The 21,612-nt window shown below is 36.3% G+C and overlaps 1 protein-coding gene across 1 annotated transcript; it reads right to left on the minus strand.

Annotated features, from left to right (window-relative positions):
* Positions 1-914: 914 nt before the first annotated feature.
* On the minus strand, positions 915-14,167 carry DMP1 (dentin matrix acidic phosphoprotein 1). The gene is given in 7 exon segments (XM_038582186.1): positions 915-2,217; positions 2,219-3,319; positions 5,562-5,609; positions 5,804-5,836; positions 8,338-8,385; positions 9,056-9,130; positions 14,110-14,167. Coding segments are annotated over 6 exon segments (1,551 nt in total). The 5' UTR covers positions 9,110-9,130; positions 14,110-14,167; the 3' UTR covers positions 915-1,950.
* Between the last annotated feature and the right edge of the window lie 7,445 nt (positions 14,168-21,612).

Here is a 21,612-nt window from a genome sequence, read left to right on the forward strand (position 1 = left end):
TGTGGATGGGCTACATCAGAATCTCCTGGGATCCTTCTAAAAATAGAGAATTTGGGGTTTCACTTTAGACCTACTAAATTAAAATCTCAAGGGGTAGGATCATATACCATATATTTATTCTCCAAGTGACGACAGCTTTGACATTGTGAGGGAATGGAACTGTGAGAAGGATGGGAAGGATCAGACTGAAAATCTTCCTGGGGGTGCCTGGGTGGCTCAATCGGTTAAGCTTCAGCTTCTGACTCTTGATTTTGGCTCAGGTCATGATCTCAAGGTCATGATATAGAGCCCCACTTTGGGCTCTGCATTGGGATTCTCTCTCTCCCTCTCCCTTTGCTCTTCCCTCACCTCAAGCACTCACACACAATGCACATGCTGCACTCTCTCTCAAAAAATAAAAATAAAAATATGAATGAATGAAAATTTTCCTGATTCTCTTAATAAATTTGTAGGGGAATTCTGATGTACTCTACAGTGGTGGCTGTAGAATGGTGGCTAAAAACAAATTTGAAAAGTAAAAGTGCTGAGGTGCAATAGTTTCTCACAAAGAATTAAAAATGTAAGGAATATGTTTCCCTATAGATTCCAGAGTTTACACAAATGACAGTCTGAGAGACCAGCAAGAACTATTGTTAAAGCCAAGAGCTGTAACTTTTGGCAAGGCCTTAAGCAATGTTGAGAGCCTGCTTCATTTTCTTTTTTCCTTATCTATAACAGGTATATTTAGTGAAATAGCGTAAGCAACACATAAAGTAATTTTATCAGAATGCTACCTGAATTATAAACAAAATTTTCATGAATAATTTAAGAACATCTTTTAATGGAAGAAAGGAAACTATTCTTTAAGGTTTTAAAGGAAAGGTTATTTAATACAGATATTTCATAATAATATTATTATAAAAATAAGCACATACTTCTTCTAGATATTATTATCTTTATTACAAAACATTTTTTATGTTGAGGTAACATTTCAAAAGATATTTGGCAAAAATCAATTGAATTCTATAAACAGAATTCTACTATGTGCAACGTATGTAAAGGACTCAGAGAATAGTTTTTCTAGCATGCACATAGACTGATTTTGGGAAAAAAAAATAAAGCTAAAAGTTATCTATTTAAAGAGAGATTTCTTTCTACTACCCACCCCCACCCAGTCTTCCGTATCATATCTCCAGTGGTGCGTGAGGCAGTGTTCATGGGAGTTCCACAGAAAACATCAAAAAGGGTGTTTGAAAACCAAGTTTTGTTTTTCAAAATACCTCACTGTGCCATAATTTGAAAACGCTTTCAAAAACTAAATATTTTTATCATATAGGATTCACTATTGCTTATCCCAAGAATGAATAGAATTCTCTTGTCTTCAATGGAGAAATCTTATGCAGTGCTCCAACTCTATTGTCTTTTCTGCTGGGAAGTCCTCCTTGATTTATGCAGGACAAAATTGGTCCCATCTTCTGTGCTTCCATATATTTTGTTCATACCTCTTATGGCACTTACCACACTGCATTGTAATAATTCTTGTTTCTCTCATATGTATCCCTGTTTAGCTTTTTAACTTTATTTAACCATCTATAAGCTCCTCAGGAGCAAGAAACAAGCCTTAAGCTTCTTTATATCCCAGCACCTAGCACAGTGCCTGGTACATAATAGAACCTCAGTAACTGTAATGTTAATGAGTTAGTAACTATTTCAGTTGTGAAACTATAATGCACATCTTTCCTTGCTTCCAGTCTCATTGAGTGTGTTCTGGTGTCATCTGACAGTATTTAAACCCCTATAAATTGGTGACACCCTAGAAACAAATATATCCAGCATTTCCTTTCAGGAAGAAATGGCCTCTTGTTGTCCTTCTGATAAAAAAACATCAATAAATTATAGTTGTAATTATTTCTCTATTCTCCAACCCCCAAGCCTCCTATAGGTGAGAGCCACTTCGTAGGAAAGCTGATTTTAATAGCCATCTTGGCAGTCATTGTCATCTTGATCCCCAATGGGTTTGTTGTGATAAGTGTCAACTATTAATTTTCTGCTTTCTATCTCAGTGTTTTTTGACTGGCCCTCTTCCTCACTGCTTGATTTGCTCTCAGTTGAGTTGCTGTCTTCTTTTAATTTGCTGCTGTCCTGAGAATCACTGGCATCATCTTCCTCAGACTGGCTGTCCTGCTCAGACTGGCTTTCTTCACTCTGGCTCTCTGCTGAGGCACTGTGAGACTGAAGGTCCGTCCTGGCTAGAACTGTTTTCCTCAGTGGACTCTGGGCTTTCCTCTGAGGATCTGAGGCTTTCGTTGGATTCACTGTCAGCCTGCTCCTCTGTGGATTCACTTTCTGAACTGGAGGGTTTATTCAAGCTGTTCTCTTCACTGGAGTCACTATCTTCCTGATCTGAGTGGCTGGTGGTGTTATCTGGGTTGTCACCCCTGGACTCAGTCACTACCTCTTCCTGAGATTCACTACTATTTTCTTGAGATGGGAGATCGACCTCTTGACTAGACTCACTACTGGGGTCTTGTATATTTTGACTGTCTTCTTGGGACTGATTCTCCTCACTCTCTTCTACAGATTCACTCTCACTGTTTTCCCTGGATTGGCTGAGGCCAGTTTCTTTGGAGTTGGCGTTTTCTGTTGAGTCACTCTTGACTTCTTCCATTGTGTTGCTATCATCAAGCTCACCTATGTCATCTTCTTCAGAAATGCGGGATTTTCTGAAAATTTTCCTCCTGGGATACTCCATTGATTGGCTGTCACCGGAATCCTGAGTGCTTGCTTGCTCATCGCTGTTTCCTTTTGATTCTTCTGATTTGACACTGGCACTATTCATTCTGGAGTTGCCTCTCTCATTCCTGATAGTATCTGGATCATCATTCTGCATTTCTTCATCACCAAACTCAGAGCCATCCCCATGGCTACTATCCCCTTCACTGCCACCTCCTACCCAGTGTTCCTTACTCTCACTCTCTTGAACAGAGTCACCTCTCTCAGGACTGCTGTTCATCTCATCCTCATTGTCAAGGTCCCTGCTCTCACTGGTGGTATCTTGGGCACTATCTTCCCCTAGTGAGGGACTATCTTCCCTGGATTGTGTGGAGTCAGCTGAGTCTTCATTACTTTTGAGTCTGGATTTTCCTCCTTGTCTTTCTTCAGGTCCTGGGCCATTGTCATCATCTCCAAAAGTGTCATCACCACTGTCATCTTCATCATCATCTTTATCATCTCCTTCTTTTCCTCCACTCCTAGAGAGGCCACCAGCTGGTCTATGCATATATTGATGATCATCAAGGCTGTCCTCAGATTCAGCACTGTCACTGGAGTCTTCATTTGCCTGGAGTTTGGGGTTAACAAACATGGTCAGTACTCCAGGGGCTGATATAGAGGGTGTTATCTGGGCTTTCCTACTTTTTTCTTATGTCTCTCCTTCTAATCCATGATCAGTTTTACTGCTCAATAACATCTCTGCCAGGGTTAAAGAAGGAAGGAAGAGGAGTTGTAACTCAAGTCATTCCATTTTGTATAGGCACAATTTACTCAGTGCTACAGAAACTTTCTTAAAAAGTTATATAGAGGGGTACCTGGGTGGCTCAGTTGGTTAAATGTCTGCCTTTGGCTCAGGTCATGATCCCAGGGTCCTGGGCTTGAGCCCTGCATCAGGCTTCCTACTCAGCAGGGAGTCTGCTTTCCCTCTCCCTCTGCCAGTCTCTCTCTCTCTCTCTCTTTCATAAATAAAAAAATAAATAAATCTTTTTTTAAAAAAGCTCTATAGAAATCATATTTATGAAACTCAAATTATATTGTAAGTCTGATTCCTAGAATGAAACTATCAGAGATTTTTTTTTTTTTTTGTATGTTTAAAGAGATAGTTTGAAATACTCATCAAATTGTTTGGCTTTTAGTTTTAAAAAATATTGGGTGAATTTTGAAATGACTCAAATATTTTTTTCTTTTCTCTTCTTTTTAAGATTTTATTTATTCATGAGAGACAAAAAGAGAGGCAGAAGCACAGGGAGAAGCAGCCTCCCCACAGAGCAGGGAGCCCGATACATGACTCCGTCCCAGGATCCCAGGGATCACGACCCCAGCTGAAGGCAGATGCCTTCAACATCTGAGCCACCCAAGCGCCCCCAATTTTTTTCCTCTGGTGGGCAGGGTTGGGGGAGGGATGTACTAGGGCAGTAGAATGAAACCTTTAGCTAAAATGAAAGTAACATATTGTGGTAACATATACATCTCACCCAAACCATATTTACACCTCATTCACATAGGCAGAGGGTTGCCTGTAGAAGGCTTAGCTAGAAGACTGCAACTTGTAGGACTATAGGGAAGCTTAGTTTTAAGTGTGAGTTCAGAGAGATTATCCTCATAAGTCAAACAATTGGATGCTCTACACAGATAAGGAAAGATAAGTGAGTCTTCATTCATTATGCTCTGGAAAAATCTGCTCTCTTTACCAAGAAGCTGAGCATTCTTGCCAAGTTTGTTTTTATTTTTCCACTTGTCCCTATAGATCAATGTTTGACTTTCCAGTTGAGAGTACAGAATGATGACATCTCTTCCCATTGCTAGAGTTTACACTGGTATGCTGGAACTAAGCATCTTTTTAGCTCCCCATACCTCAATAGGCATATATTGCATCCTTCTCAGCAGGTACAATTACTCTCATTTGAGACCTCAGAGAATATTGAAGCAATAAATCAAACATCTCCAGAAAACATACCCCAAATCTATGCTTATAAATTTCTAGAATGTTCCTCAGACAAACCTTTAGTAAATAGTGAAAAAGACTAATAATTCATCTTCCAACTTGTTAAGTATAGAATACAACATGGATCAAAGCTTCAGTGAGAAATGTGATTCCTGGATCTCTGGAGCCCCAAGGGTTTGAGTTTGGTTAAAATGATAGGACAGTCAAGAAAGTAATGGCATTTAGTTTTAGGAAAATGAATAAAAAAGAGTGCATACATAAGAGAATGAAAGCCAGTTTTTTATTAACAGGAATATAATTATAAGCCAGCTTTTCTCATTACCTGGGTCACCACTGAGACTATTTTAAAGACAAATCATTATTAAAGGAGCTGTTTCATTAAAGTTTCTTCAGGGCTTTCCTGTTCCCTCCTCCATCAAGATCCTTAACATGGAGGAGGTACATAGGCCTAGCAGGTACTTCTTGTTAACCATAAAGTTTTCTCTGCCTGATCTGAACCACTCTAATTGTAAAAGCAACATTTTAGAATGATAAATGAGCTATTATTTGTCTAACATAGTCTATGACCGTGTATGTGTGTGTGTGTGTGTGTGTGTGTGTGTGTGTGTGTATTCTTTTTAACTAGAGGACATTTGGGGCTACAGTGTCTACCAATCCGGCCCCAGTGATAAATATGGAATGAACAGCACGTCCACATCTGAACTCTCCCACTCATTTTTCTCTTCTTACTTTTTGGGATGATTTAGCTAGCATAACCAATGGTTAGCAAGTATTACATTTAGGCTGGTTGCAGGTAATTTAATCTAACATCATTTCCTTCAATTCCTAAGTAGCCTGAAAAGTTAAGAAAGGTCTGTTTAATTACCTGTTCCTCTGAGCTAACTTTACTTTCTTCCGATGACTCACTGTTCTCCTAAAAGGAAAGAAAAAAAAGTTGTTTGTTTTCCCTTTTAGTAATTACCAAGGAAAGAAAAATACACGATATATACATCAATTGCTTGTGGTTTGGATTTACTGCTGTCCAAATGGCCTAAAGTGATGAGAAGAGTGTTAAAGTAAATTTACTGTATAAGATGTCCAGGACAGAAAAATGAATGAGATAGTTACCAAAGGTGGTGTTGGCGTCTGAGCCAAGTGACCCTGTAAAAAAAAAGAATGAAAATAAGTTACTCCTTCACAGATGGATATCTTGCAGATATTTAAAATAATTTTAGATGATTTGTTTTTAGTTTCTTGATATATATTTTATATTTACACGAGTAATGATGACATTTTTATGGTGAAATGGCTAAAAAGAGAGAGTGAGATGGACTGATGGCCTGGAAAGATCTGTGATCTAACAGACCTAAAGGATTTTTGGGTTTCTGATACTTCACTCAGAGAAAAATATACTTTCTTTGAAGCTGGTTGTTTATACAACCTAAACAAAATGTAACATAGGAAAAAAAAACAGCATTGGAATTTAGAACCCAGGTTTAAGTCTCAATTAGCTCTTTGTTTTTGTTTTTGTTTTTTTTTTTTAAAGATTTTATTTATTTATTCACGAGAGACACAGAGAAGAGAGATAGAGGCAGAGACACAGAGGGAGAAGCAGGCTCCGTGCAGGGAGCCCGACATGGGACTCAATCCCGGGTCCCCAGGATCACACCCCAGGCCGAAGGCAGGCACCAAACCGCTGAGCCACCAGGGCTGCCCCTTGGTTTTGGTTTTAGCCCTGAAAATCAACTGTCTTGGTTTTAGTGCTGAAATTCGCATGTTCCAGGAAAACCCTAAGTCTTGGATAAACTGTGATGTTTGGTCACTCTATGTGAATCTGGGCAATCCACTTCACCTTTCCAATGTCAATAAGAATATTAGTAACCACTGCGCATACTCCACAGAGTTGCTGTGAGGATGAAATTGGAAACATTTTGAGAACTGTTCAATATGATAAAACTAAAGAAATAATCCATTTTGAGGGATCCCTGGGTGGCTCAGTGGTTTAGTGTCTGCCTTTGGCCCAGGGCGTGATCCTGGAGACCGGGGATCAAGTCCCACTTCGGGCTCCCTGCGTGGAGCCTGCTTCTTCCTCTGCCTGTGTCTCTGCCTCTCTCTCTATCATGAATAAATAAATAAAATATTAAAAAAAAAGAAAAGAATCCATTTTGAAAATACCTCTTTATAAAATTCAGTGGTAGATAAAATTGAATTGAGAAGGCCATTATACCTTTCTTGAATCACATAAGATCACACACACACACACACACACACACACACACAAAATAAGCCCGAAACTAATTAGGCATAGTTCTGATTTATTTCACTTTTTTTGATCTAATAACTCTAAGATTGCCTGAGCCACCTCTGGTGCCTTCTCTGCATCTACAATTCCTCTTCCTCTTGAGCACAGCAAAATCCCCAAATCCCTGCTAAGCTATGGGTGTGAAGATGCAGAGAGTAAAGCAGGAAGGAGCTGCTATCAACATGTCTTCAACAAGCCTCTCAGCAGTGCTAGGCAGCAGTATGTTCCCAGAGGAAAGAGCTATAATCACTTTAAGTCTTTGCCCTGTGACACTACAGGCAGGCACAATGGCAGACCTTCAGAAATAACTCTGTCAGTTATCATTTGGAATTAAGGGATGGAAGGGAACAAGACATTGGTATTTTTCTCATGCCAAAGCTAAACGTGAGAACCTAACATATTTGTGGTACTCTTAGAGTCTATGGTTGAATGAAAGACAGGATCTATAGTGGCTGCTTTTCAATTAACCAGCCTAAGGACATCTCTGATGCAAGTTCATATAAGAAATCCTGCAGTGCCAATTCCATCCACAGGCAGGAGCAGAACCTCATCTCAAGCCTTGACATTATCTGGCAACCACTAATAATGTTGTTCCCAAGCTGTATCATATGCAAAAGCCAGCAGGTAACAAGGTCATTACCAAAACACTCTGACTTAGCATAAAATTTTAAGCCTTACTTGTAGTTTCAATCTTGAGAACCTGTTGCCCTCTTAGACTTAACCCCTTCCTAAAAAGGTTATAACACCCTGATAGAGAATGTGGATTCTGGAGCCAGAGTGACCTGGGTTTAAAGTCTGGCTTTAACACTTCTTAATTATGTAACCGAGACAGACTAGGTTATTCTCTATGTCTCAGTGTTCTCATGTAAAGCACATAGAACAGCCTGGCAATGGTTCTTGAGTTCTTGAGAATTAATCACTATTGAGTTATTCAGAGTCAACACTAACAATTATTCCACAGACTCTAATATCCTCTCCTTCTGTCTTTTTTCACTTTCCAGGACTTGACCTCCTGCCTACCAGACATCTCCTAGTAAAACAGATTTTAGTCCTAATCCTTTAATAACATTCTTGGTTCACTGTCATTCATCCCCTTCTACTGTGCACATCCATTATGAAAGTAAACCTAAAGGGAAAAAATGCCTCCTCACCAAATTATACTATTAAGTTGAAGTTGAAGCATTATGCGAACTAAATTTTTTCACATGAACTACAAATTATAGCCCTTACTACCTATATCTTAGGTTATTAATGTGTTCATTAAATCATTAACAGTTTCAACATTTGCAGCAGAGCCAAATTGGTTATACTAATAATATATTAAATTAAAAATATTTTTTAAAACTTTATTTCTACTCACCTTCCATTCTTCAGAGCTCTCAGATTCAGTATTTTGATACCTGGCTACCTAGAAAATTTAGTACACATGATTAGCCCACAGAGAAAATTCCAAGGCAATAGCTATTAGCACTATACATACTTAGGAGCAGTGGTAGTCAATTTTAGCATGAATCAGAATCAGCTGGAAGCCTTTTATTTTACTTTTTAAAAGATCTTATTTATTTATTCATAAGAGACACAGAGAGAAAGAGTGGCAGAGACACAGGCAGAGGGAGAAGCAGGCTCCATGCAGAAAGCCCGATGTGGGACTCGATCCCAGGTCCCCAGGATCAGGCCCTGGGCTGAAGGCAGGCGCTAAACCACTGAGCCACCCGGGCTGCCCAGCTAGAAGCCTTTTAAACCACAGATTGCCCCATCCCTAGAAAGTCCTGCTCAGTAGGTCTGAGGTAGGACCCAAGAATTTACATTTCTAACAAAATCCTAGCTGATGCTGATGCTGCAAGTTGGGGGATGGCACTTTCAGAACCACTGGTGATGAAGAAAAATGAGAATCATAGCTATATGAATAAATAGAGTAAGAAATAACTCGGATGATGTTGTAAAGAAAACAGCTTTCTAAGAAACTACTATTTTCATCTGACCAGAACGTATACAGCCAACTTGGCTTATAGTCAGTGAAAATTGTGGAATTTGGGATATAAAAGGTTTATTTCATATATCCTTATTCTGATACTTACTGGGAGTGCACAGGACAACCCCCAAAGGAACATAAGCAGGATGCTGGTCTTCATAGCCGGGTCTGACACCTTTACCTGTGATGAAGAACAGAAGATGTTTTCCTCTGTGCTAAAGAAATATAGGAGCTTTAACTTTTTAACAGTTTCTTCTATTAAAAAGCACAACTCATCCAAATGTCCATCAACTAATGAATAAATAAAAGGTACTATATCCATACAATGGAATATCATTCAATCATAAAAAGGAATGAAATACTGATACATGGCTACAAAGTAGAGAAACCCTGAAGACATTATACTGAGGGAAAGAAGCCAGACACAAAGACCACATATTGTATGATTCCACTTACATGAATTGTCCAAAACAGGCAAATCTAGAGAGAAAGTAGGTAAGTGCCCAGGGCTGGAAGAGATGGGAGTTTGGGAGTGCCAGTTAAGGGGTGAATTTTGGAGGTGGTGAAAATGTTCTAAAATTGATTTAGGTGAAGATTGCACAACTTTGTGCAGTGGCTAAAAATTATTTAACTGTACACTTCGAGTATGTAAAGTATGTATTGAATTATATCTCAATAAACAAATTAAAAAGAAATCTTACTTCTAAGAGATTAAGAGATAAATTGGAAACATTTCAATGAGGATGCCTATAAACACTTCTTCCCTAATACATAAAATATGTTAAATAGAGGAAAAACTAAAGAAAGAAAAATAGAGAAATTTCTGACCATTCACTTTTATGATAATTATGCACCTTAGTATGGCATAGCAACCTGGCAAATATACACATAAAACAAAATTTAATGATACCATTGATGGTCATCAACATTTGTCTACACACACACACACACACACACACAAATTGCTTCTCAGTCACATTTATAACTTCATAATAACATTTAGATAAAATAGACTGATTTTAAAATTTTTTTCTTAAAGAAGTGTACTATGGCAGGCTTCATATTACAATTCCAGAAAACTCTTAATGTCTACTGTGCTACAATTGGTCATGCATTATAGATAGATTATGCTAAATCCTTTTAAATGTCATTTGTGTTACTGAAGGATCTCAGGAAGATTAGAGGTTTGGGATATACTTGTGAATCACACTGAGTGAAACATGCCAAATCAAACTGTATTTTCCTGGATGGTGGTTTCATTTCACACTTCAAGAACTGGTGATTTGAAAAACAACTTGTTCTATATCTAAAAATAGATGTACTACATGCTAATATAAAAAGTTGTTGAAATGATTTAAACGGAAAATTATTTGCCCTCCACTTGTAAGCCCTGTGGCTGCCCTAACCAGTTTGTCACATGGACTTCCATACATTTTGTGGAAAATCCTGCAAGTTTATTTCAGACTTCACTTTGGTTTTTAAGGTGCTCCAAATGATTTTAACCGCTGATCTAGAAAATAAGAATACATAGCTCACTAATGTCTGAATATGCTGAATAGTGCCTGCAACATGGCATCAAAAGTCATTTAATCTTATTTTTTAATTTATTCAAGAAAACAGTAGAATTCCTAAGAAGACTAAGAATGTTCCACATTTCTATGTTGATACAACTCAAATAGTCCATAGATCTTCTCATTTTATATCATCGACATTATCCCACTTCAACAGTTTATTCTTCATTTGTATTTTCTTTATTCTAATTCAGCATAGTTCATATAAGTCCTTATATTTTGATATCTTCTTTTTCACATCTGCCTATATTAACAGAGAAAACATAAAAATTCTCAACTACATCTAAAACAAGCCTAATTCAAAAAGATATTGCTTCTGAAAGAAACCAGAATATCTTACATCCCAAAATATGCCTCTTTCAAATAAAATTATTTTGAGCTAAAGGCCCTTGAGAAACAGCAGATGCAAGAAAGATCTATGATCCTCCGTTTTTCTTTCTAAAAACAGGAAACTCTCATGTGAAAGGTGTACTCAGAGGAGGGAAGACATCTCATCCTCAAAGATGAAGGGTCAAGGCTGAGAGAAATCTGTACAAACAAACCTTGTTAAACTAATTCTATCTTCCCAATCACTTCCCTACAATTTACTGCCCCAACCTAAACCCCTTTGTCTTGTCAGTTCTTCACAGAAGTATTGTTTCTTTATCTAAAAGGTAGAAAAGCTTTCTGCTCTGGTCACTCCTTCAGGTCTTCATTCTCTTATGAAGGCTAACATGTACATGTAAAAATTTTAATAAAACTTTCATGCTCTTCTCCTGTTAACATGGCTATGTCAGTTTAATTCTTAGGCCAAATGGAGATGCTACAAGAGCAGAAGAAAAATTTTCCTCCCCTCTATTTCCCTTAGTTCCCATAATCAAAACTTTTTGCTTTAAGTTCTTAAATTCATTTCTTAAGGAAAGGAAAGTTTCCCCTAAATATGATACTCTCAAAATAATTACATGCCTATGGTTTTAGGTGTCATGGGTCAAAGGAAAATTAGGCTGTTTTTAATTTTCAAAGTGAAATTTGAATAGGGTGATAATCTCATGATGTACTGAAAGCTAGCAGTATCCCAGACTCAATACAAGGCCAGTAAATACTGAGTTCTCCTCTTGTTTTTTTGTCTTGTTTTAGTTTTTTGCTTCTCTTTTATCTAAATAACAAAAAAAATTAAATGATGCACTACACTAATGAATGTTGGACTTTTTACAAAGGAAATGTGTGCTTCCAAGTTTCTTAGGGATGTGAATGAAATATTATGAAACATAAGAGAGATGCAGTAACTTACTTGTGCTTCTAGAAATAACATTTAGCACCCTAACCTACAGCAGTAATTTCCCAAACAAAAATAAAAGACACCTTGGGGTCCTGAAAGAGCTAAATTTGCCTCTCATAGAATATAGTCTGCCATCAAGCATTAAAGGAAGTCAGATCTTAAACCCTATATTAGGCTCTCAATTAATATTTTTATAGAATATAAAATATGTATACATGTATTAGAATTAAACTGACATAGTCATGTTAACAGGAGAAGAGCATGAAAGTTTTATTAAAATTTTTACATGTACATGTTAGCCTTCATAAGAGAATGAAGACCTGAAGGAGTGACCAGAGCAGAAAGCTTTTGTGAAGTGTATTCCAAATGAGAGCTGCAAACTTTCATAAACTTTTTAGCTACCATCCTGAAAAGGGTAGAAGCAGTTATGCAGTAACCCTATTCCCGAGTAATTAATTAGCAAAATAGCTACAAGCCTGAAAGAGACAAGTCCAGAACCTCAGGTTCTTTTTTGGTGCTTAATAAATGTCATTTCTACATTGTACATGCTGTCATCCTACAATGAAAGCATGTGACAAAAGGAAATCAATAACCTCTACTTGTGTTCCATCTGCTTGAAGGGCAATGTATCTAAGAGATTTTCAACCTTTTTCATTTTTTTCTCATAATGTTTGAGATCTGGAGTAGGGAACTACAGTCCCTCTCTGGCTACTCTCAAGTATAGCCAGAAATTCTTTGTGCTTTCAAGAAAGGAAACTTGTTCTGAAATTTCCTCCAAGTTAAGATTCACTTATAAAGTATATAGTTTCTTTTATGTAAACCGAGATGAAAAAGGTACATCAAATGAAGGAAATAAAAAATTGAAAATCATAGGCTCAATTTATTATGTTGAATTTGCTTATTTTTGACTTAGTATTGTTAGCTTCAATAATACAATAAACAATATATCCATCCATTAGCAATCAAGAAATACTATTGATAATATCCTGTGAGCCAGGCACTGCTCTAGGTGCTGAGTATACAATAGTGTGTAATAATGATAATTAGCTAGTCTTACAAAAGTAAAATTATCCAAACCCAACCAACGAGAACTTCCATTAGCTAGGAATTATTTCATTATTAGTCTTTGAAAATAAAATGGTACTTGGCCAGGATATGAATTCTATGAGGAATTCAGAACACCAAACAAATAAGGCAATAGAAGTATCCAATCATTCCTATTATACTTGTCTTACGTCAGTTATAATCAATCCCACATCTTATGCCTTCAACCACAGTAAAATAACTCCAAGGTGCCCTAAAATTCAACATAGATTTGGAAGGCCTCTAAGCATCTGAGGCACATTGATCCACATTACCATTTTGGGGTAGGTAAGTGACTAATGCCTTCAGAAAATTGTTCATACATTTTAACCAACCACATCAAAGTAGGATAGTCTGTTTGACCCCCAGGTACACAGAAAGTTATGGTTCACTAGAAGTTAGTACTCCTAAAGAAGACAGATTGAAGTATTACTATTACACATGGGATTTTCTAGATGTCATAGAGAATGCATTACCTGAACACAATTCCCATTTTCTGTTATGGAAGACAGACACTTCTGATACAGATGAAGTGGAATTAATGCAACAAATAGAAATGCATACAGATTGAAGTATATATATTTTTTAGTCTTCGATACTAGAAAGTGTTTTTAAAAGACAGTTATGTTCAACATTTTATTGAATTCTGTTTGTGAGGCATCATGCTAGCATGAATAAATGATAGAAAAGCACTGTAATTATCACATCTTTGGTTTCTTTCAATGGTCTTAGCATCTTCTTTCAGTTATTCAGTTCATAATGAATATTAGGATACTATCTAGATGAATAGCATTAAATGGTTTTTAATTTATAAGACCATATTTTAGAAGTCCTGCCGGTCTAGTTTAGATTCTTTCATAATGTTTTGTAGGCTATGAACATCACCATATCTGTGAAAATTAAATGTAAAAGTTTTATTTGTTTTGCTAATTAAAGCTAACCTTCAAAATGACTTTCCATCTGCCTCCTGTTCAGTAAACTTTCCCTTTCAGGAGTACTATGCAGAGATCTAATAAGTAGTGCTGAGAAAAACATCTGGCTCTATTGACTTAACATGTCATTTCAATATCATTATTTGCTGTAGCATAAACAACAGGCACAAAAATGGGAATCATTTTAACCCAAGGTTTAGCTCTCTCCATCTTTCTCTGCATGGCATAATACCTCTCAACATGTGTACATGTTTAATTTTCTCCAAACGTAGCAGAAGTCATTTAAAAAAAATTTTTTTTAATGAAAATTTCTTACCCTCTTCAGTTCACAAAGACTTTTCCTCAGAAGTCTCAACAATGAGGCGGAAGGAAGTTCTCAGAGAGGAAATTTATGCCCAGTGAAGCCACTCTTGTGTTGATGTTCTGATGTTCACTCCTCTGATGATGCAGGAATTTAAACTCTACTTCAGCTCTTCATAGCCAATCAACCTCAGGCTGGGGGTGACTGACATCACAAGGTGTCACCGGGACTCCAGTACACCCACACTTCCTCCAACTTGCAGAGGCAGATTTTCCCTAAAAAGCTCTTGTGGTTCTCAAATGACTAGACTAGTTTCCATTAAATTGAAGATCTTCCTAAAGCTTTATTTTGATTTCTAAATATATGTCATTCACATCCATGCAGGCTTATGAGCATTATAAACAATGACACTGTCTTCCACCCACTGATAGATCCCAGCAGACACATGGATGGGAAAAGGAGAGTCAAGGAGTGGGTAGCAAGTTTCCTGTTAATGTACATTTCCGGGTTGTACATGAAGAACCTCCTAAAATACTAGATTTGCCTAAATTGTAGTGTTGAGAATATGAGCTTTTATCCTTTCCCTTCTCATCTTTTAACAACCTCTACTATTTATCTCCTTTTCCTCTCAATCTCCCTACCCCCATATACACACAAAGTTCTAAAATTCTTAGTAATCTAATGAAGTATTACTTACAGAATTCTGTGGTGATTGGAAATATTAAAGCACCACCCTAAGTAACTTTTGTTTTTAACCAAAAAATAATTTAAATCTAACACTCCATTATTGCTTCCAACTGCTTGCCATATTTTGGATTTAACTCTGGTGACTCTTTGAAATCAGAATTGGATTAAGGGGAAGCTTAGTTGGGTGGCATACAGAGAAACCAATTTCCAAAAGACTCTCTGCCATCCCTGAAAATGTAATGAAACAGATAACATAGTCTTTGCCAGGGTTCTTGAGGGAGTGTACTGAAGATTGTAGGGAGCCAGAAGTGAGGTGGCATCTCCTAAGGAGCATGATCAAGTAATAAAAGAATGACCACTGAGTAACTGGTTGAAGAACATCAGGGGTGCCTAGGTGCCTCAGTTGCTTAAGCATCTGACTTTTGATTTTGGGTCAGGTCATGATCTCAGGGTTGTGGAATTGAGCCCCACCTTGGGCTCCATGCTGTGGATGGAACCATGCTGAAGACCTTCTACCTCTCCCTCTGCCCCTCCCCCTCCGTTAAAAAATAAAGACTATATTACCAGAATTTAACTTCCTGGAGAGTGGGGATGTTTGCTTTGTTTACTGGTATATACCCAGGACTGTAATACCCAGGTTCCTGAATCATAATAAGCATTCAACAAATACTTTTATGAATATCTGAAAAGATTGACTTTAAAATGGGCCAATTTATTAGTTTGTGCAATACCTATATGACTCACTCTTTTTTGAATGCATTTATTATTGTTGGAATTTTTAATAGATACTCCTATGCACCTGGTTTTAGAGAACTGGGGTACCCAGCTTTATTCAGAAGACAAATATAAACTATATGGATTTTTAACTTATTCAGTGTGAACTGCAGTGAGGGGGAGGGGGCAAAATGAAGAGAAAGGAGTCTACTTCTGTATAAGGTTTATCAGAAAACCTGGGGTTCATATGAGGAGCTACACATTCCTGATGTTCTGTTCTGGTTCTCAATTACACTGCCAGGTGGTTTTATAGGTTTTTGACTGAGGTCTCTCATAGAGGAATCTTTTAATCTTATGCAGAGTGGATTCTAGGAAAGTTTTGGTGGAAGATGTCACAGGACATTATTTTAGAATCTCTCTCTAAATCCTTACATAAAAATAGCGCAACTAGGGGCACCTAAGTGGCTCAGTCATTCAAGCATCCACCTCTTGATTTCAGCTCAGATCATGATCTCAGGGTCTTGAGATGGAGCCACATGTGGGCTCCGTGCTCAGCAGGAAGTTTAGTTGAGATTCCCTCTCCATCCCCTTTTGCATCTCCCCCCACTCACATGCACGTGCTGCTCTCTCACTCACTCTCTCCCTCAAATAAATAAATCTTTAAAAAGAGTGCAACTAAGTAATAACAGCTAAAAACGATGGACAACATTTATAGCAAATGTAAATATTGTAGTTACCCATTGTTACAGTAAAAAACATTCCAATACTTTATGTCTTAAAACAATAATTTTATTATAGCCGAGGCTGCAGTAATCTGGGGACTCCATTGGAATAGAATAGTCAAGATAGCTCTCTTACATGGTTGTTGTCTGGGAGTTCAGCTGATACAGTTATTCTGAACACTTCAGTTCTTTATATGGCCTCTTTTTGTGGCTTGGCCTTTTCATATGGTGGCTGGGGGCCAAGAGCTGCCCCAAATGTCACTGTCTACATTCTATGGTCACAGTCACAGGGCCATCCCAGACTCAGCAGGAGAAAAAAAAATCTCTGCATTTTGATGTGAGGATCAGAATGAATGTACAGGGAACAGAGGAAATGATGAGGCCATTTTGGAGATGGGTTACAACACTACATGACAGGTTATACCCACAAACTTCAAACAAAGTGGCTGAGGACAAACTGCCAACTGCCACAAGACCTACATCATCTATGTAGGAGTAAGCAGAGGGAAGCATTCATAAGGATACCAAAGCCAAACAATACAAAAAAAAAAAAAAAAAAAAAAACCCTAATTGCCCAACATTGGAAGATGCTAACAATTCATTATTTTTTTAATTAAAGTGTACTTGACATACAATATTATATTAGTTTTAGGTGTACAACATAGTGATTCAACATGTATATACATTATGAAGTCATCACCATAATCTAGCTACCACCGGTCCCCATACAAAGTTGCTACATATTATTAACTATATTCCCTATGCTGTACATTGTATCTCCATGTCTTACTTATTTTATAACTGGAGGTGTGTTCTTTTTATTCCTCTTCCTACCCTGGCAATCTCCAGATTGTTCTATGAGTCTATTTCTTTTTTATTTTATTTGCTTTGCTTCTTTTAGATTTCACATATAAGTGAAATCATATGATATTTGTTTTCTTTGTATGATTTATTTCACTTAGCATAATACCTTCTAGGTGCATCCATGTTACTGGAAATGGCAAGATTTCATGGCTGAGTAATATTCCATTGTGTATATACACCACATCTTTATCCATTCATCTATTGATGGACACTAAGGTTGCTTCCATACTTTGCTATTATAAATAATGCTGCAGTGAATATAATGATGGATATATATTTTCAAATCAGTGTTTTCATTTTCTTTCAAGTAAATACCCAGAAGTGGAATTGCTGGATCATGTATTTCTATTTTTAATTTTTTGAGGAACCTCCATACTGTTTTCCATTGTGGCTTTATCATTTTGTTCCCACCAACATTGTGTCAGTGCTCTCTCTTCTCCATATCCTTGCCAACAATTGCTGTTTCTTGGGTTTTTGTTTTGGGAGTTGTTTAGGGTTCTTTGTGTTTGGTTTGTTTGATTTTTTTTTTTTTTTTTGGTACTAGCCATTCCAACAGGTATGAGATGATATCTCACTGTGATTGTGATTTGCATTTCCCCAATGATGAGTTGATATTGAGCATCTTTGCATGTGTCTGTTGGCCATTTGTATTTCTTCCTTGGAGAAATGTCTATTTAGGATATCTGCCCACTTTTTAATTGAATTTTTATATTGAGCTATGTGAGTTCTTTATAATTTTGGATATTAACCCCTTAATAGATGTATTATTTGCCCATATCTTCTCCCATTCAGCAGGTACCTTTTGTTTTACTGGTTTCCTTCTCTGTGCAAAAGCTTTTTTAGTTTAATGTAGTCCTACTTGTTTATTTTTGCTTTTGTTGCCTTTGCCTAAGGAGACGGATCCAAAAAATATTGCTAAGACTCATGTCTAAGAGCCTACTACCTATGTTTTTTACGATTTTTATGATTTCTAGTTCTGCGTATAAGTAATCCACTTTGAGTGTATCTTTTTTATATGGTAAGAAAGTCATTCTTTTGTATTGCAGCTGCCTAATTGAGTGTATAAGCATGGGGTTTATTTCTAGACTCTATTCTATTCCATTGATCTATGTGTCTGATTTCACACAAATACCATACTGTTTTGATTACTATAGCTGTGTAATATTGTTTGAAATCAGGGATCCCTGGGTGGCACAGTGGTTTGGCACCTGCCTTTGGCCCAGGGCATGATCCTGGAGACCCGGGATCGAATCCCACATCGGGCTCCCAGTGCATAGGGCCTGCTTCTCCCTCTGCCTATGTCTCTGCCTCTCTCTCTCTGTGACTATCATAAATTAAAAAAAAAAAAAAAAAAGAAATCAGAGAGCATGATAACTCCAGCATTGTTCTTCTTTCTCAAGATTGCTTTAGCTATTTAGGGTATTTTTTGGTTACACACAAATTTTAGGATTATTTGTGCTAGTTCTGTGAAAAATGCCATTGGTATTTTGCTAGGGCTTGCATTGACTCTAGGTTGCTTTGAGCACCATGGACATTTTAGCAATATTAATTATTCCATTTCATGAGCATAGTATATTTTACCATTTATTTGTGTTGTCTTCAATTTCTTTCATCAGTGTTCTGTAGTTTTCAGAGCACAGGACTTTTGCCTTTATGCTTAAATTTACTCTTAGGTATTTTATTCTTTTTGATGCATTGTGAGTGGCATTATTTTCTTAATTTCTCTTCCCAATAGTTTACTATAAACTCATTATTTTGAAACTATATAAAAGAAAATAATTAAGCACTTATTATGTGTTTCCTTAGGAACTATTATACTGTATTATACTATTTTCTCTAATTTTATATATTTTGAAATTTTACACTATAAAAAATTATGCACAAAAATTCTGTCTGATATTTAACCAGGCCTTCAGGAACTATACCACTGAGTAATAGATAAGGAGGTTTCTCTTTATAGACATGAATGAAGAGAAATAATATAATTACAATACCGTCATTTTGCAAAACCAAATCAAACTGCAAACTCTGTCAGCAGAGCCCAGACTGGAAAATGTATAGAACAGACAACCTGGTTTCATCAAGAAATAAATTGTAAATAAGAGAGTGAGAAAGAGAAATCTGTAGATTCAAATAGACTTCCAAGAGACATAGCAACCACTATGTGTAGTATTATGTGAATTTTATTTGTATCCTAATTCTAAAAAACATGCTGAAAAGAAAACCATTTATTAAACAATTAGAGATGTGAACACTACTTGAAATCTCATTATTTTATTATTTTAATAATTATTATTAGCAGTATGATAATGGGATTTTAGTATTTGAGTGTTCTTCACTTAAAGAGGCCAAAATGCTATGATGTCTAGAATCTGCTTCAAAGTAAATGAGAGAAGCTAAGTGGATAGGGAAATAGAAGAAACCAATTCTGTGATGAGTTAATCACTGCTGAAGCTATGGATAATAATTGTATTATACTATTTTCTCTAATTTTATATATTTTGAAATTTTACACTATAAAAAATTATGCACAAAAATTCTGTCTGATATTTAACCAGGCCTTCAGTATGGATAGGGTTATCAAGTGTTACATTGTCTAGAGAAACTACTTTTTTATTTCATAAAATTAATATGAAGTTCAGAATCTTTAAAGGGTAACTTTATTTTTTTTAAAGATTTATTTATTTATTTATTTATTTATTTATTTATTTATTTATTTATTTATTTATTTATGATAGATCCAGAGAGAGAGAGAGAGGCAGAGACACAGGAGGAGGAAGAAGCAGGCTCCATGCCAGGAGCCCGACGTGGAACTCGATCCCGGGACTCCAGGATCGCGTCCTGGGCCAAAGGCAGGCGCTAAACCGCTGAGCCACCCAGGGATCCCCTAAAGGGTAACTTTATAAAAATTATAAAATTGTGATCATTAGAAGCATTACTTAAGATTTTAAAGTAGAATCTATACAACTTAAGTATATGAAATGCATATGAAATAATTCATTTTATTGTATATGTATTATATTTATTAAAATGCAAACAATAAACATTCAATAAGATGAACTGATAAGAAAATACATATATTAAAGATTAATTGAAGTTTTAATTTCTTTCTTATTCATGTGATATTATAGTTTTCAATTTAAGTGGATGAAATAAGACATCAAATAGTATGGGATCTTTCTCTAGGCAATATTCTTATGAATTAGTGTCTTATTTTCATTTTAAAACATGTAATTTAGATAAAGTAAGGTTAGTTTCTAGAAAAAAATGAAACCAGTTTTTTTTTTTAATTCCAATATAGTTAACATTTAGTGTTACATTAGTTTTAGGTGTACAATATAGTGATTTGACAATTTTATACATTACTCAGTGCTCATCATGATAAGAGTACTCTTAATCCCCTTTACCTATTTTATACATCCCCCCCGACGCTCCTCCCCTGTAACCATCAGTTTGTTCTCTATACTTAAGAGTCTGTTTTTTGGTTTGTCTCTTGTTTCTCTTTGTTCATTTCTTTTGTTTCTTAAATTCCACGAGTGAGTGAAATCATATGGTATTTGTCCTTCTCTGACTGACTTATTTCACTTAGCATTACTTCTCTAGATCTATCCATGTTGCAAATGACAAGATTTCATTCTTTTTTATGGTTGAATAATATTTCATTGTGTGTATATGTGCATGTGTGTGTGTGTGTGTGTGCATGTGTGTGTATGTATATATATACCACAGCTGCTTCATCCATTCATCTATCAATGGACAGTTGGGCTGCTTCCATAATTTGGTTATTGTAAATAATAATGCATAAACATAGGAGTGCATATATCTTTTCAAATTAACGTTTTTGTATTCCTTGAAACAATTAAGCTTTTTTAAGTTTGTGTTTACATATTTGTCATTTACTCAGCTATTGATCTTTGAATCTTCTTTGTGTTAGAAACTGTTATAGGCACTGGTGACAGACACAGCCTCTCTAATCTGGATTCTACCAATAGAAAAATACAAAGTATTAGTACAGTATAACATCACATCTTAAAAAATTAATAGTCTCTGGTAGATAATAGTTCCCTAATCCATGCCTATTACACATACCCAAAACAACACAATAGAGTTTTCTAAGTTATATGTAAAGATATACACTAAAATATGAGATTTCAGCTGCCTTCAGAATATGGGAAATGGAGAAGAAAGAGAAAGAGAGTGGGAATTGAAGCTAAAGAGAAAAAATAAAATAATAGCATGTCATGAGCTGAAAATAGTTAATAACTCAATTATCTGCTACTTAAGGCCAAACAGCAGTGGATAACCTGGAATATGCGAAGAAAGAAAAAAGGAAAATTTTGCCTAGAATTATTACATATCATTTCTACTAACATTCCATTCATGATGGTTTGTGATATGGCCATATCTGAATGCAAAGAGGAAGAAGACGTGGCTTTGAGCTAGGCAAGTGCCTCCAAGAGACAATTATCCACACTGGGGAAGAAGGAGCACACGTGTTTACTGGATGGCTAGATTTTCTGCTTGCCTGCTA

The sequence above is a fragment of the Canis lupus genome, chromosome 32 (assembly GCF_011100685.1).
Source record: "Canis lupus familiaris isolate Mischka breed German Shepherd chromosome 32, alternate assembly UU_Cfam_GSD_1.0, whole genome shotgun sequence".
Lineage (NCBI taxonomy): Eukaryota > Metazoa > Chordata > Mammalia > Carnivora > Canidae > Canis > Canis lupus.